The 18,492-nt window shown below is 44.7% G+C and overlaps 1 protein-coding gene across 2 annotated transcripts in view; it reads left to right on the top strand.

The window, feature by feature from the left end:
* Positions 1 to 1,709: 1,709 nt before the first annotated feature.
* The window catches only part of UNC79 (unc-79 homolog, NALCN channel complex subunit), a 145,572-nt gene continuing 128,789 nt past the window's right edge, over positions 1,710 to 18,492 (top strand). For both annotated transcript variants that reach the window (XM_054972102.1, XM_054972101.1), the window contains exons 1-2: positions 1,710 to 1,731; positions 9,423 to 9,543. In XM_054972102.1, the coding sequence (XP_054828077.1) occupies positions 1,710 to 1,731; positions 9,423 to 9,543 (143 nt within the window). The remainder of the gene's footprint in view (positions 1,732 to 9,422; positions 9,544 to 18,492) is intronic.

The raw sequence follows: 18,492 nt of genomic DNA, 5'->3' as shown, positions 1-18,492 counted from the left end.
TAGTTCACATCTATAACACCTGCCCAGGATCTGGGAAGGGTCTGTCTCTGTGGAGCGACCCTAAGTCTGGAGAGGAGGGAAAAGCATGCTGTGTTTGTGTTGAAGGATATAAAGTGAAACATCTGTGAAGCAGCATGTACCTCTAAAAGCAACCAGTAACCAAATGTGTTGTGCCTCACACCAGTGAAGTTATTATACCAAAACCGTTCTGTCATTCCGTTCAAACACCTGCCTACCTGCCTTTTGAGTTCAACTTCTGTTAATAAACCTTCATTTTACATTTTTGAATCTCCCCAAGCCTTGTGTGCCAGTTTCTGATAAAGGGAAGCACAAACCCCTAATCTGTCCCCTATAAAGACTTGGCTGGGTAACCAATTGTAATATTCATAAGGGTGGGACAAAGAAGAGTGTTGAAGCTCAATATCAACCACGTTACCAAAGGCTGCCCAGCCCAGTTTACAGCTTCATAAGCTTACAGAGGAAGAAGTTTTACCTCAGGGTAGGGGAAGGTCAGCCTAAGCCTGAGTTGGACGGGGGTTTGTGGCACATGCGTTCAGTAACTTACACCAGAAAGGTTGTTGTTGCTGCCCTTTTGAACAAGATGAGCTTCCCAAATGGCTTCACAGGCAGCCCTGCTAGATCATATTGCAGTAATCAAGCCTGTCTGTCATTAGAGCCTGGAAAACTGGCCAAGGCTGCAACGCCTGAGAACAGTTTCCTGAGACTAAGCTCCACTGAGTAAAACGGGACTCGCTTTTGAGAAGATTCCTTTAGGATTGCTTCTGAAATCGCCTTTCTTAAGGAAGGGTGATAGGGTCGCCATCTTCCAGGTGGGAACTGGGCACCACCTGGAATTACAACGGATCTCCAGGCCACATAGATCAGTTCCCCTGGAGGAAGCGGTTGTTTTGGAATATATGGCATTACTCCCACCCCAGGCTCCAACCCCCCTTTCAAATCTCCAGGAATTTCCCAAGCCAGAGTTGGCAACCCTCCTACCACCGGCCAAATATGCTAAGTGCCAGGCAGGGAGATCTCAGCCTCCAATTACAACGAAGCGGCGGACTCTTTAACCCCGACCAAGCTCAGCGAGCCCTCCAGTCGCCGCACTCCCACAGCGCATGCTCTCAATGGACGGCAGAGCCCAGACGGGAAGCTGAGCCTGCCGCTGCCGCCCGCCCAATTCCCATTCAGAAATGCGGACTCCGTCCTCCAACCCACAGCGGAGCCTCAGAGGGGGCTTTGCCTTTAAGAGGCGGACGCTGCCAGGCGCCCGTCTTCATGAATGAAACATCCCGCCGCCGCCTCCCTCTCCGGGCGAGCTCACTGCGTCCTCCTGCGGGGCCATTTTCCCGCCCCCCCCCACGATGGTTTCTTCTTGACGCGTTCATTCGCGCCCCCGGATCGCCAAGGCCACGGGCACCCGCGCCTTCTCCGTCGGCAGCGCCATTGAAGCAGCTTCCTCCTCCTCCTCTTCCTCCTCCTCGTGTCCAACCCCCCCCCCCCGCCGCCCTCTGACTCTTCTTTCTCTGCGGCGTTGACTTTGCAGCAATGGTGGCGGCGGCGGCGGCGAGGGAGGGACGCGGCGCGGGCCGAGGGGAGACGCCACCGCCGCGGCAGGAGAGCCTCGCGCCTCGCTAGCGGAGCCGCGGAGAGGAGCCCCGCGCCCCGCCCGCCCCGGGGCCCCGCCGGCCCTCCCGGACCCCGCCATGTCCACCAAAGCCGAGCAGTGTAAGTGACCCGCGGGGGCGACGCCGGGCGGGCGAAGGGCCAGGAGGCGGGGGCGCTGTCCGTGGTGCTGGAGGCGACGGCTGCGCTGGGCTGGCCGTGACAGATCGCAGGCGGTGGGCGGCGGGACGAGAGCCCCGGGATCTGTGAGCGCCACAGCCTTGAGAGAGGGACTCTGGGGGAGGTCCTCTCCGGCATTTTGAGGTCGTTTATAAACATTGCACCAATCATCTGCCAAACGTTTGAAGATGATCTAGTATCTGCCTCCCTATATTTAAATAAATATAAATGGTAAACCGTGACCGAATAAATCTGGGCATTCTCTCCCCCGCCCACCTCCTCCTTTTTAAGGGCCTCGCTTAATGCGTTGGATCTGATTTTCTGGCTAGATGGTGGAAATCTTCGCGCTGGATTATTTTCATTGCATGAGGGGCCTGGTTGAATTCAGCAAAAATCAGGACCTGTCAATAACAGCAACCTCTTGCCTCCTTCGCACACCCACTCTGTTGTTGCCGTTGCTTTTTCTTTTTTTAAAAAAGGGGGCATGATAAAAAAAAATGTCTTCTCTAATGGCTTTGCTAGTTGCTTTTGAGATAACCGTTAGGCGCTGGGAACAAAATGGAGATGAGGAAAGGATGGAGAGAAGGGTTGATCAGATCAATTTATACACTGACAGTTGTTTTGAAGACATCCTGGCAAATTGCCGTGAGTCAAATCATCAGGTTATTTCTGTATTTTGATTGACCCAAGATTGAATAAAATGGCGACATCAAGTTGCAAGAGACTTGGTTGATCTCATGGTAAACGCATCCTTGCTCCCAAGCCATGGTACCTTATCCCTAAAACAGCCCAGATCAGACCCAGCTTTTCTTAAGCAAAAACAAATGAAGTAAGGCAATCCAGATGGTTCCATTGCCAAACTGCTCTATCTTTTTGACCATCATTTTCAGTCTAAGTCAATTTCCTTGTAGTTCAGAGACAGGCCTTTTTGTCCTAGATGGATAGGATGAACAGTTCCCCCTTCAGTTTAAACAAGGAGCCTGTCAGCTGACTCTTCCGGGGAAAATAATATTGGAAGAACAGCTGTCACTGACCATAGAGAGGTGGAGGGACGTTGTCAGTTTCCCAATCTGCCTCTCTAAAGCCAAAGGCAGGATGGCATGTATATAGTTTCTTTACAAGTACATGACCGATTTCAAAAGCCATCAGAGAGGGAGGTCTTCTTCTTTGGACAGGATGTAGTACAACCTGTGGAATTAAATTACTTGGCGGAAATGTATATGACTGAATTAACCATGGTTTTGAAGTTATGCTTGCAGGTGTGTCTCAAGAGATCAGGGGAACTGTGCTAATGGCCTTTCCTTCCTCTGCATTGATCTAAAAGGAACCAATGGGATTTATTTTTCATTTTCAAAAACATTTCCCAGCACCACTCTGACAATGGAATGCAACCAAAGGGATGACAAACGGACAGGAGGATTATGGGTGCTAATTTGTACCAGCTTTGTCATGCAATCCTAAAAAGAATTACATTCTTCTAAGCCCATTGACTTCAGAGGACTCCAAAGAGTGTAATTCTGCTTAGGACTGCACATCCTTGTGCTTTCATTCTATTTTGTACCTCCATAAAGCTTGGAACAGCAACATTACTTAAAAACATACACGCGGAGCATTTACGGGACTTCTGTTCCCATATTCCAATACAGGAGTCTTGGGTAGAAAGGAGGTAGGGCCCCCCACAAAGGAATATTTCAGTACAGATTATTCTTATTTATTTATTCATTTTTATCCCATCTTTCTCTCCAATGGGGACCCAAAGTGGCTTACATCATTCTCCTCCCCTCCATTTTATCCTCATAACAGCTCTGTGAGGTAGATCGAGCTAAGAGTGTGTGGCTGGCCAAAGGTCGTGCAGTATGCTTCCGTGGCAGATTGGGGATCCGTACTCGGCTCTCCTTGATCCTAGCATGGCATTCTAACCACTACACAGTGGTTTAGGAGTGTCTCCTGGGCCACAGCGACTCATTCAGCAACATGGTGATGTGGCGTTTGTGTGAGCATGGCCTCAGAGGGTAAAGCCTTGGAATGGAATTGTTGAGTCTACGATCATATCGTTGCATTTTAATTTGACTTTGTAGCTCTAAATGCTTAGGATAAGGAAACATTCATTAAAAATACATGTATAATTTAACATTTACAGAAATGCAACAGTAGATTCAACTAATTTTTTGCAACTCAGTATCTATCTTCTGGAAGATGTTCAGGCATTCACTATGCACAGCCTCTGAAGGGTACATATGCCTGCTTGAAAATGTCTTGGAAGGAAGATGCCAGCCTGATATATTTTGGGAGAAATGACAGTCACTTATCTTGTATCTCTGTACACTTTCAAGGTGGCCACTCAAGGGCAAAGTAAACTTGGCAATGACAAGCCCTTCTCTTTAAATTTGGGTCAGTGCCAGTGGTGCACAAATGGGCAGGCAGGTGACTTTTCTCCATGCAGCCCGTTTCTCAAGGTAATTTCTTTCCCCAACAAATCTCTAGTACCAAAAATGAAACTCATTGGTTGAAAATATCCTTGATTTTTAGACTTTAGGAAAGTAGTAGAAAGGGATGGTCTTCTTTCATCCTCATTTTCTTTTAAAATGAGACCCAACTCCCTTGATGCTTCATGTGTGATAACCAAGAATTAAAGAGATGGATCTTCTGCTTTCACATCTTAGTTTGGTCCCCAAGCAAAGAAGGAAAAATAAACCGAAAAGAACAAGCTTTAATCCAAGCAAGCAAGCATGCACACAAGCATGCAAGCAAGTACGCAAGCAAGCTTCTAATCCAAGTAGCCTTTATTAAAGGGAACAGGTGAAAATGCAAAGAATGGGGGAGGTCTGTGCCCAAGAAGAACCCAGAAATCTTAGAGTCCATAACCCGCAGACTGTACCCCTGCTGAGTATAGCACCCAAGACACCAAAGTTTCCATGTGTTTCCAGTCATCTTTCACTCATTGGCTCAGGAAGATGGTTACTGTGTGAGCACTGTGTGCCTGCTGTGCTATACAGCAGCTCAGCGGGAGTTGGGTGTTGCACTGTAAACCTCTCTGCCTTTCTCCTGTATACTATTTTCCTAGTTTTTTACAGTAGTCAGTTAAGGCAAGGGTGTATTGATAGCAAGGTAACGGCACTGAAATGCCAAGATGGATATTAGTTCTTCAATATCAAGTTAAGGTCAGCACTGAGGACATTATCCAAAGGTCACCTTCATCTGGCTGTTGAAATCATGATGGGACAAAGAAGGAAAACTTGACACCTTGATCACAGGAAATAGCTTGACTTCTGCGTACTAACTTTAAATGTTTGGGCTGCCACTGAAATATCTCCTGTTGGCCATCTGTAAAACAGGACATCCATTTCCTGTTGCCTTTTCAAAGATTTATTTCATCATACCCAGAGATCTCCTCTAGTTCACCAGAGCTGGAAATCTCCTAATGCCAGATCTTTTATCATTTCTTCCAAAAGCTACTTGGCCTCTTCAAGTATTACATCTACATACACTAGATATGTGTGCAGGATTATAACAAAGTTCCTCCAGCCACAGTAGAACAGCAGGATTTGGGTCCAGTGGCACCTTCGAGACCAACAAGATTTTCAGGGTATAAGCTGTTGAGAGTCAGAGCTCAGTTCATCAGACACTTGGACTCTCAGAAGCGTACACCCTGAAAATCTTGTTGATCTTTAAGGTGCCACTCAAATCTTGTTGTTGTACTGCAGACCAACACAGCTACTCACCTAAAACCAGCCACAGGAGCTCTCCCCAGCTTAATTGGTTCTTCCACTGGAGGAAAAAACACTTAAGTGGGAGGAAAGCTCTTTGCTTAGTGGAGTGGTTGGACAGAGGTCTCTGTTATTAAATGCTTTTCTCTTCTGGCATTCCTTTTGGAAAAGCAGTGAGTCATCCAAGAGAGGGGGGGAAAGTTTCTTCTTCTGTTGATCAGCAATTTTAACAGTCTTACCACATTTTAAAAGTGTTCCAGCAGACTGGCAGTGCCATCCTAAGCAGAGTTACACTTTTCTAAGTCCATCCAAGTCAATGGACTTAGAAGGACATAACTTTGCTTTGGATGACACTATAAATGCAGAGTTACTTAAGCGATTTCCCACTGATTTCAGTTGGCTTACCCTGGAGTCACTGAAAAACGGCTCGCATGATTAAATTGGTTTAGGGACCATTTCTTCTCCCCAGCAAACTGCTGCTTGTTATTATTTATGGTCTGGGTTGTTTTCGTATTTTCAAGACTCCAGTTCTGTAGATTTCAGTGGGCTCCACAGATCACTGCATTTTGAAGTAGTGTGTTCAATATTACCCAATAAATCTTTGCACATCTTTTCCAAACTTCCAAAGGGCAGATGTCCCCTTTCTTTCAGGCCTATCATTTTAAATGGATAAATGGTTTATGACGCTATTCTGTTTAAAATTCCAGTTTGGGCGTTCTGAGATTCCTCAGCATTAAAAAACTGATAGATGCTTATGAAAAAAATAACAGGAAAGAGGCTGAGAAAAAGGTTGATTTCTTCTGAATCGTTGCCTCTTAAAGAATTTGACTAAGGGAAGCACCACTTGTTCTGCAGACCCTTATTGTTCATGCTTAGTATATATGACTTATTATCTATTTACTTTATTTATATCCCACCTTCCTATCCAGTGGGGACCCAGAGTGGCTTAAATCAATCTCTTCTCCTCCATTTTATCATCTTAACAACCCTCCGTGGTATGTTAGGCTGAGGATATTTGACTGGCCCAAGGTCAGCCAGCCAGCTTCCATGGCAGAGTGGGGAACCATGGCCTCCCAGATCCTGCTCTAACACTCTGTCATTACAATGACAAGCAAAGCCAGCCAATTACTCCTTCTTAGCAGAGATGCCGCTGAAAATGTCAGCAGAGGTGCTGCCGTTTATTTATTTGATTTGATGCCTGCCGTTCCCCAAGGAGCTCATAGTGGGTTAGTCTGAGAGACAGAGTGACTGACCCAAGACGAGTGAACAAGTTCCTTTGTGGGGATTTGGATTTGGACGCATCTGGTACCAGTGTGCATCTCCAAGCATGATATATCCCTCTGGCAGGTCTGCAAACCACATTTACCAGGACAAGAGGACCTGTATTTTAATGGCTGGTTAATATTGCTGACTAAGAATTCACTTCATGCATCTGATTAAGTGGGCTCTAGCCAATCAAATCCTTAGGCTTTCATAAATCTGTTCATTTTTAACATGCCACAAGACCCCCTTTTGTCATTACCCCACTGGAATCCATTTTTGTGTGGCACTGGAAGCTGCAAGCTGAGCCATTTTACAAGGGACATATATATCTTGAACATGCACCAGAAATTTCACTTTCATTAAATCGTTTGCATGTGGCAAGCTATCAGTGGATCAAACAGCAATTCCTTCCTAGATGAGGTGTAAACACAGCAATGAAGGTTGGGGAGACTCATGGCTACTACCTATGCCCGGCATACATGCTCTTCCTGGTTTGTTGGTTCCTTCTGAACAAATTGACTGGATATATGAATGTGATTGTTTATAACGATAAAAAGCAGCCAGAGGTGACCAGGTGTAGATTAGGATCACAATGCTGGTGCAGAGATTTCTAGAATTCTTTCCCTGAAGAAAAATGGTCCCAGCCCTTCCAGCTGCTATTATTTGTAGTGGCAGGTGGGCAAGACAAATACAGTATAGGAGGCAGTTTCCCCCCACTACATTCAGTGCTAATAACAGCTCAAGGATTTTATTGGGAAAATTGCATCCCCCATGCTAGGATAATGGCTCTGATGCAAAACAGGCACATACGCAGTTGCTTTTTAACAATGAACAATACGTTGGGAGATCCATTCATGTAGTTTGGCATGGAGTGCTAAGAGAGCACAATTGTAGTTTAAGCTGCCATTAGTACTTCATGATGCCACGACAATCTTGACCCCTCTTACAATATAAAGCAACTATCCTCAGGCATAACCTGGAACAAAATCAGTTAGTCTCTGAATTTGTGACCTCTGTAAAGTAGTATTACTTCCCTAATTTGGTTTCATGGTTGCAGCTCCTTTGCCAGATCAACAGCTATGGTTTCTTAGTGTCTCTGTGTAGATCCCCATTGTGGTGTCCCTGAGTGCCATAGTACCCACCACCAACACCTTTCTGGCACCTGCCAAGTGTCTTTAGAAAGTGGCCAGGTGGGTCTTTTGCTGAGCTGGGCCATTGGACATTTGATTGGTTGTACAGATTAAGATAAAAAACATCGTTTCGGCAACAGTTGCCATCACAGCACAAAGATCTTGACTGTGTGATCAAAGGTAAGCTGCAGCAGCCTTTGTATGGCTGACGCCACGTCCTGCGGCAGCCATTTTGGCTCATTCTGCCTTTTGCAGCAGCCATTCTGTGGCAGCCATTTTGTGGCTGCACCCGCCATGCTGTTTCAGAATTCTGTATGTGCCTATAGGCTCAGAAAGGCTGGGGATCCCTGGTGTAGATTATATCAGCATTACATTCCCCTAAACTCTGCCCCTCACATGTTCAGTGGGACAGAGTCTGGGAGAGATAGGAAGCTAATCAGGGAAGAGGTCATAGGGAGTGGTATTTAAGGGACTAAACCTCACATTTTCCCCTGGGCGTGGAAATGTTAAAGAGATGCTACAGCTCTGAGCTGTAGTAACTGCTTCATACAATCCCTCTAATTGCTTATGCAGAGCAGCACCTGAATAAGGTGCAGAATCAGAAAAAGGCAGTGAATCAGTTTGTTACCCCTCTTTACCTATACAGATAAAGATTGCTCTATAGTAGTATTTAGCCACTTCACACAAATACCAATAATGCAATCCTTTGCAGATCCATTGGTTTTAATGGGTTTGGACTGATGTAACTCTGCATAGGATAGCAGTGTAAGCCATCAGTGTTCAAATGTTCTTTTGGAGCGTCTCCATGAGATAGGGTAAAGGAGTAGCAAGGCAGAGGACTGGAAGAGCTTTGAACATGGTTTGCAGTCCTGAAGCAACAAGCCAGCCCTGCCTCAGCCTCAAGTGCCTTTCCCATCATATGGGAATAATGGCACTGGCCTACTCTACAGGGTTGTTGTAAGTATAACAAGAGAATTATGTGAAGCGCACTTAAAAGCACTATATAAACAACAAGCATGATGATAGAAGAGATGGAAGGACATTGCGACAGTTTCTTTTCATTTTTCTTTGATGTGACTGTATTGCTGAAATATTGTCAGAACTTACACAAACATATGAAGTTGACTTATACCGTAATAGACCCTTGTTCCATCTACCCTGAACACTGGAGGCTTTCCAGGGCCTCATGTTGATAAAGACCTTTGCCAGCTCTAGTTGCCGGAGAGCCTTCAGCAGCTGATACCTGGACTTGGACCTTCTGCATGCTGGGCAACTGCTCTGCCACTGAGCCATGCCTGCTCTTTCTCAAAAAAGGCCACCAGTAAAAGTGATTGTGAGATTGTCAGTCTTTAAAACAAGCTTCTTGACAATTCATTAGATTCATGCCTTAAGCTGTATCTTATTGATTCAGTAGATTTAAGTTTGCCTTATTCCATGCTGGAATGTGTGAAAATGTGTATGGCTTCTGAATGGCACGAACTGAGCTAAGAGTCTCCTTTTTTCCCATTTTTTCCCCCTTTGACACACACTCCAGTTGCTTCCAAGATCCGGTACTTGCAAGAATACCATAACCGCGTTCTTCACAACATTTATCCCGTCCCTTCTGGAACTGACATTGCAAACACTCTGAAATATTTTTCTCAGACATTATTAAGGTAAGCTTTAAACTATGCTTTCAAAAATAATAATAATAGCGGTGATGCGATATGTATGAATAGCTTATGAAAAGAACAGAATGTTCTGCCAGAAGGGTCAGAGGTCAACAAAATACAAAATCTGGAATTAATAAATAACTTCAGCTGCTGCTGCCCCTTTGCTCTATTGAGATGCCTATTCCCCAGTGGCCAATTCTAAACAAAACTTGGTTGAATGCAGTTCTGTTTGGCCCTATGATAGGCCAAGGGTTGGATCCCATAACTCCCTTCTGCAAAGTCTTTCTTCAACAGGAAAGAATTCTTCCAATGGAGAATGATGTTTTCTGACAAAGAAAGGCTTTCTCTGCTGGAGGAAAAAGGTCATTCTTTATTGAAGGAATATTTGGTGGAAGGGAGTCCTAAGATCCAGCTTGGTGGAGGGGAATCTTAGGGTCTACACCAATGAGATTTCCCTGACCTGGATAGCTCAGGCAAGCCCGATCTTGTCAGATCTTAGAAGCTAAGCAGGGTTGTCTTGGTTAGTAATTGGATGGGAGACCTCCAAAGAAGATGAGGGTTGCAGAGGCAGGCAATGGCAAACCACCTCTGTTAGTCTCTTGCCATGAAACCCCTGCCAGGGGTCACCATGAGTCAGCTATGACTTGACTGTACTTTCCACCACCAAACCAACGAGTAATAGTATCTGCAAAACTTATGGCTAGAAGAAACGCAATATTGATTATAATGCCAGAAACCTGAGTCTGAGCATCCTGTTTAGGTCCAATGTTTAGGTCCTCAGGTATGGTTGGTCTTCAGATCAGAATTTCCGTCAGTCCATTATGCCGATAGGTGACAGTTCGTAGCCCACCAATCTGCAAGTAGCCCCATGGATTTTACCTTACTTTAAAAATGAAGCTAAGATTCAAGCTTAGGCCTGTTTTGTATTCAGGATTTGGTTTCACTCTATTTAGTATAGAAATAAAGATGTGACAAGCTTGATTTCTGAATAGCTGTAAAATTGCCTTCATGATTGGTTTTAGAAACCCAAATAAACTAAGCCAGTAGGTAGTTTCTTTTCCCCACAATCATGCTGACATCTTCTATAGGACTGCTGACATTTTAACCTGTCCCTCCGCCCTGGACAGCAACTTGACCTGCAAATACTTGTAGGTGATAATGCAATTGTCCCCTGCTGATTTCCACTGATCAAAGCTTTTATTAAAGACATGGGAATAGGAGAGAGTTCATTTTCTTGGCTATGTTACTGGTCCATCCCCTTTCCATGTACCCATCAGGGATCATGGGATTCTGATTCCTTATGTCAGTAATAATAACAATAACAACAGCAGCAGCAGCAACAACATTCAATTTATATACTACCCTTCAGGACGACACCCACTCACAGCGGTTTACAAAGTATGTTTTCATTATCTCCCCTACAACAATCAAGTGAGGTGGATGGAACTGAGGGCCAAACTATAAGTGACAAATGACACAGGTTGGACATTTGTCAGCTTTCCTCAAGTTTTGATGGGAAATATAGGCAGTTTGGCAGAATGTTGAACAAGTGACAGTTGAAAAATCCATTGGACAGCAGTCGAAGAACCAAGCTGCAAGACCAGGATGCCTACATTTCCCATCAAAACTTGAGGGAAGTTGACAAGTGTCCAACCTGTGTCATTTATCACTTGTAGCTTGGCCCTGAGAGAGCTCCAAGCAGCTGTGACTGACCCAAGGTCACCCAGCTGACTTCCAAGTGGAGGAGTGGGAAACAAATCTGGTTCTCCAGATTAGAGTCCCACTGCTCTTAACCACTACACCGAACTGGCTCAGATCTTAGCAGCTAAGCAGGGTTGGCCCTGAATAGTACTTGGATGGGAGATCATCAGGGAAGTCCAGGGTTGCTACTCAGAAGCAGGCAAAGTGGTTTAGTGGTTTGCCTTGAAACTCTACAGGGCCACCATAAATTGGCTGTGTCTTGACGGCACTTTCCTCCACCATCACCATGACCACCAGATAATTTACTTTGCTGGAGATCTTAACCCTGAAGTGGTTTGAGCAGAGCTGTATCCAATGTTTTATTAAAATTTTCAAGGAAGGAGAATCCGCTGTCTACTCAATGACCATATTCGGTTGCCATACTCTTAATCTGTAGCTAGAACCTGTAACTAAATCCCATGGAAGTTCTTTTCCTGGGGTCAGTAGATGGTTCGAACAGTTGTTTCCCATAATTCCAAAATTGCCATTGAAACAGGGTTGCCAACTGGCCTGAAGAGAAAAAATGTCATATTCTTTTACCAGAGGTTTATTGAGGTGTTATTTACCAGGTGATTTCATTTACTTGCACGCCATTTAAAATCCAGCTTTCTATTTGCATACTCTGTAAAAGAGACAGGATTTTTTCTCCAGGCCTGCTTAGGCAACTCCTCAGGTCACCCTGCTTAGGCAATAGAGAGCTGATGAAAGTACATTGATTTTGCCAAGTAGGAAAAACAAATCAATATGCGAACGACTCCCTTATCCCATGATGTTGATAGTGTGTGAACCATGCCACTGCGTATCCTTACCAACCCATCAGACTAATAAGAGAAGCTTTGAGATATATGAGAGGAGCTCATAATGTGGCTTCTCCCTCTTCTAGAGTAGCTTTTCCAAAAGATCATAGGCCTCTCCACCTGTGTGGCTTAGAGATTTTCACATTACCCTGGTAGTGCAGGAAAGAGGGGTGCTGCATGGCTCTCACACCACTAGCATAATATGAAAAGGGGATGTTTGTAATATGTTCTGCTCCATTGACCTCAATGGCTGCTACCTTCCATGTGCTAGAAGTGGCTCTCAAGCCAGAACCTGTAACTCAGCAGCATTTAGAGGTTAAGGTGACACTTGAAGCCTGCACTGCAAAGATGGCAGATTTTTGAATAGGCTTTATTCTGATAGAATCTGCCCTTGCAGTCTTAATAAGGTTGATACATCTTTACATGTCCTGCTTAAACATCATTTTCATGAGAATATCAGAGACGACTCCATAAAGTCACTTATTGATCAATCACTCCCCTAACACCTCAGAAACACTGTTTTATTTGCTTATAGGTAATGATCCTAAGATCTGCTTTGGCGGTAGCAAAATTTGTCTCAGTCCCTTTATCCCTTGTGTCCAAAAGCGAAGAATAAGAACTTTTTGCTGTTCAGAATCTGCTAATTGATGAGCATCTAAGGGGATGAAAGGAAAGGAAAAAGGGAAAGAAGGCCTGCGCTCAGACTTGGGCTGCTCTATTTTGTCTCAAATGAACTTACTGAAATCCTCGATCTGAACACCTAGGGAGTCTTTAGAAACACAAGGCTACAGGTTTGCATTACGAAAGGAACCCATCCTAATTGCTTCTGGGTAAGCTTTATGGCGATGAAAAAAGATTGTGCCATAGACCAAAATGGCCTCATGCATCTGCATAGAAGTTGCCCTGTGCTTTCCTTTCATTGCAATGACTATTATGTGGGAGAAATGCTCTTGCAGCTGCAACCTGGACCTTAATGTCAAGGGCTCCTTTATTCTCACAGTTCAGGATCCCTTCAAGTTTTAGCAATTAGAACTCTCGCTCTATAGTTGGGACTTATCCAACATCACGACAAAGTAGGCAACAGCAAAAAGAATCAGAAAACTCTCAGCCCAGTCAACCAAACTCTTCTTATTGTAAGGTCAAACTGATGCATCCTACCTTGCTATCTGAAAGGCCACCATCTGTTATAGAGCACTGCCAAATGGCTTGATGGTCTTCTTCCAGCTTCCCACAATATGGCTCTATCAAGTTGCTGGTGCCTCTACAGCTTGGTACCACTGAGGGGTCGGGCAGAGAAAGGGCTAAGAGGCACGCAGACTGCAAAGAGAATACCGAAGTTTATGCCTAGCTAATGGTTATTAAAATAATTGAAAAGGTCATTGCAGAGACTCCTATGTATACTTACTCAGAAGTTAGCAGGGTTTGCCCCAAGTAAATATGCATTGGATTTACATTTTGGGCTTTTAAAACATTGTTCAAATCAATTATAAAGTCCTGGATTCTCTTTATGCCTAACAAGCTGATAAATAATTACACAAAGACGGTGGCACATCGACCAGCAAGATGGTTCAGATGGAGTCCATCCAGATAGTTCATAAACAAAGATCACTTGATTGAAAATTTGCAGCATATTACTAACTGCTTTGGGGATTAATATACTTCATTGGGTTTTACGATAAGGCTGATTTGGTTTGTCTTAGATTTACAGCTCAATTGGGTTCTTTCTAGTAACACCAGAGTTGAACATGATCCTTTGATTTGCAGGCATCTAGAGGGTATAATAAATTTTGGGGTGGGAACTGGGCTGAAGTGGTTTTAGTTGAGGGCAAAAGCGTAAAGAATTTGCATTTATTTTTTGACAAACAAAACATCACATAAAAATCACCATACACAGCGCATAACACATTGATTCATTGAGCTCCTCCTTAAGTTTATCTTCAGGCAAAAGCATTTCTCTGCATTAAGCATGAATTTAATTTTCATGCATTGCTCATTTCCAGCTTTCCTTCCCTAACTTGAAGAATGATGACAAATATAACAGACCCCCCCTCCCCCCACAGGATCAGGACAGGAGAAATAATATATTTCTTTCTAGAAATCAAAGCTACTTGTGAATACAGCCCTGTAGATGTGTGCATGCGCTCTGGGGATTCCCCAGGTGTTATAAAAATGGCACTGCTTCACAGACTATTCCTGAACTTTGCGGATGGCTTTCTGTTGTTCACACAGATTTTCTCATATGTGATGGCTTGTAGGATAATCAGATATAAAGGAGGGTAGGACCAAAGGAGTTTCAGCAAGTGCAGTTTATCATGTAGGCATTCCTGCTGACATTCCTTTTTATGTCAATGACATGAAAGCTCTTTCCCTTTCCATCTGGTCATCCTAGCAAAGGTTACAAATTGTCTTGTACCAATTCTACCAGAATCACCTCTGGAAGGTAGTAATGTGTAGAGACTGGAAACTCAACGCATTACTACCTTCCAGAGGAAGCTGGATGCCATACTCTCTTCCCTTTCTGCACTGTGTTTGGCAAACTGGTCTTGGTGGAGGTGTAACTTAACCGAGTCTAAGTCCCAGCATGCAACGTTGTTATTTTGGACACAAAAGTTTGTTTGCCTAAAAGGCAACATCACCTTATAGTATAGCCATAGATCTCTCTTTTGAACCCTTGACAACTCAAGGACAGAAATCAACAGTGAAAATTTCGCTAGCATGTGGATTTTTAATTTATTTTTATTTAACCAAATTTATATCCTGCCTTTCATGCTCTCACAAGGGCCACGAGGGCAGCTAACAAATTAAAACATACATAATAAAAATCGCATTTTAAAACCAACCAAAACAACGACAACAGGTACATGTCATTAAGACAGTTAAAACCTGAGCTAAAAACATACAAAGACATACGAACTACAGTTCAAACATTTAAAACAATTAAAACATTAGGCAGAAAGGAGGGATCACTGAAGGTATGCCACCCACTGGTGGAAGATGGCAACAGAAGGGGGCAGTCGAATCTCCCGGAGGGGAGAGTTCCAGAGGTTTTGTGCCACAACCAAGAAGGCCCTCTCCCTGATTGCCACCTCCCTAACCTCAAAAGGCAGGGACAGTCAAAGCAGAGCCTCCAAAGATGACTGCAGTGGTCAGGTAGATTCATAGAAAGTAGACGGTCCTTCAGGTATGTTGGTCCCAAGCCATATAGGGCTTTAAAAGTCAACATCAGCACCTTGAATTCTGCCTGAAACCAAATTGGGAGCCAGCATAAATGGGCCAAGACTGGAGTGACTCATTCCAGTCAACACCCTGGTTACAGCATTCTGCAGCAATTGAAGTTCTTGAACACTTCTCAAGGGTAGCCCTGTGCAGATTGGATTGCAGACATCTATTCTAGATGTAACTAGGGCATGCGCCACAGTGGCCCAGATCTTTTAAGGCCAGGAAGGACACAGCTGGCTAACCAGATGAAGCTGGCACTCCTGGTGTCAGCTGCCATCAGTTTATCCAGCACTAGGCCTGATTCAAGAGCACCGCCAGGCTCTGAACCTGTTCCTTCAAGGGGAGTGCAACCCCATCCTGAACAGGTGACACCTTGAATTGTGCGTCCAATCTTATCAGTAGCACTTCCATCTTGTCAGGATTGAGCTTCAGTTTATTAGCCACATCCACTCCAAAACTGCCTCCAGGCACCATTTCAAGGTTTCTACACCCCAGGATCAGTTGGAAGTGTGAAGGAGAGCTGAATGACATCTGCATATTGATGACAACCCAGCTCAGATCTCCTGATGACCTCACCCAGTAGTTTCATGTAGATGTTAAAGAGCATAGGGGATAACATGGAACCTTGCAGGGCCCAAAGGCCAAGCAGCAGTCCCCCAGCACCTCCTTCTGATTCCTGCCCACCAGAACTACCACAGAACAGTGCCTCTCAATCCAAGCCAGAAAAGTGGTTCAGAAGGATACCATTACTGATTGTATCAAAAGCAGATGAGAGGTCTGGGAGAATTAACAGAGTTGCACTCCCTCTGTCCATCTCCTGGTGTGGGTCATCCACTTGGGCAACTAGTCGATAGTTATTGAGGTCTCCTGGATTCTGGGAGATCAGGGTAGGCTTCTGTAGCCTGGGCCAACCACCCCCTCTCTCAAGGAGTCATTAGCCAACTCGTGGACCCAGCCAGCCCCTCTCCTGGTAGGTTTAGGTAGCCTTATTGGATTCACACTGAAACTTCCTCTACTGGTACTCTAGCTGTCTCCCTTGTCTTTTCAATGCCTGCAGCCTCTAAGTACACCAAAAGGCTACTGGGTATCTAACACTTGAGAAAGGGCCTCTGGGAGCTATTGTGTCCACTGCTTGGAGCACTTCCTTATTCTAGAGGTCAGCCAGGGCATTTACAGGAGCACTGACCATATCAGTAGGAAAATCCCCCTGAGGCATCAGAAAGCCATTTGGATTCATCTGGCTCCAGGGGTGGATCATTTTATAACCCCCTTGTGAACTCCTTGTGTCCCTGTAAGTCTAAATCCAAGCAGATAGCGATCTGTCCATGACAAAGGAAATGTGGTCAATATCTCAACTCTCAGATGACATTCCTCTCACCTAGAAAAAAATACCAGATCAAGAGTGTGACCTGCACAATGTGTAGGACCAGCTATTCCCCGAGAAAGGCCCAGGGCTGTCATGGAGGCCATGAAATCCTGAGCCACTCCTGACAAGACAGTCCTGGCATGAATGTTGAATTTGCCCAGGACATCTAGCCTTGGGCTCCTCATCATTACCTCTTAGGCCATCTCTGTCAGCACAGGCAGGGAGACTATTGGGCAGGCAGCCTAGTGTTCTCCTTCTCAGGGCTCTAATGTTGTCAGAACTCTTGGACTTTAATGAATTTAGGATATACCAGAAATTTCAGCAGCTTCCAGTGGCAGAGGGTGGAGGAAGGAGGAGGAGGAAGACAGACAGTGCAGTCCTAACTAGAGTTACACCCGTCTTTGTTCATGCTTTAGGAATGCACCGTTACACCTGCAATCTTATGCAGTTCCTCTAATTTCCACCCACTGTCTAACTCTGCATAGGATTTCACTGTCATTCCTTTATCCCTCTTCTTTCCCCAGTGCTCCTGTCACACTGGTAAACCCCCATGCCTGGATGCGTTCTCAAATACCCATGGATTTACCCCACATACATGTCCCACTTTACAGACAGCGGCACACTCTTATATGAATTCTCACTAAGGTCACACCACAGATAGATTCACTACATATACATAAGATGGCAATTCTGGATCAGAAAATTCCTGAAGATTTGGGGATGATGCTTTGGAAAGGTGGAGCTTTTGGAGGGGAGGGAGCTCATTGAGCATGTGAAGCCATAGAGCCATGGACCGTATGGCATTATGCTCTGCCTGCCCTCTTCGAGCTCCACCATAGTGGAGAATGGCGAGATTGGAGCTCCAAGTCATTGGAGTCCATGCCATCTGTGCTACCCTGAGATCCTTTCATTATTGGGCAAGGTTTGAGGGAAGGATGAGGGATGTTATCAGCCATGCTCTTCATTGCCCTGCCCAATTTACATTAAACCACATTAAAACAGAAATGACTGAGCTGGCAATGAAATTCAGGATGGCTTTTCCTGTGAACAGCATCGTGCAAGACATAAAATTAACACCTGCATCTTGGGTCCTTTAGGAGATGAAATCATTGATCTTGATGCAAGGCAAGCCAGGTGAAGATGGAGAATTGCATGCTGGGACATGTAGTCTCTTAAGGCTTCAGTTCCACAACCAGTGCTCCTTGAATTCCTTATGCTTCCTGAAAGCAACGACTAACGTGTTTTGTTGCCAAAGGAGGATGCAATTTAATTGAGCTGGAACAAAAGTGCAGTGCTGGAACAAAAACAATCAGAACAATCTGCTGCCTGAATGTTTATATTTTACAGTCATGGTGACAGCAGTGAATTTTAGGAGATTTATTGGCCTGATTTCATACATGTTTTAACAGCAGATGATTTTCTTTGATTGGATATTGGGTAACAGGAACAAAAGGAATTAGAAATCTACAGAAGGCCCAATAAACAGAGTAGGGAGCACTTTAAGAGTTTGGTATATAATAATTAGGGTTGCCAACTCCAAGTTGGGAAATTCCTGAAGATTTGGGGGATGAAGTTTGGAGAAGGCAGGGTTTGGGGAGGAAAAGGACCTCAGCATGGTATAATTCCATAGAGCGCACCCTCCAAATTAGCCATTTTCTTCAGGTGAATTGATCTCCGTGGCCTGGAGATCAGTTGTGATTCCAGGAAATCTCCAGCCACCACCTGGAGGCTGCAACCCAAAAATGGCTGTTCCTGCAACAATACCGGTTGGAAAGAAGAAGGGAAAAATCCCTGCAGGAAGCAACAACACTCAATGTGCAAAATCTCTCT

The sequence above is a fragment of the Eublepharis macularius genome, chromosome 2 (genome assembly GCF_028583425.1).
Source record: "Eublepharis macularius isolate TG4126 chromosome 2, MPM_Emac_v1.0, whole genome shotgun sequence".
Taxonomy (NCBI): Eukaryota; Metazoa; Chordata; class Lepidosauria; order Squamata; family Eublepharidae; genus Eublepharis; species Eublepharis macularius.
This window is presented reverse-complemented; position numbering and strand designations above follow the sequence as displayed.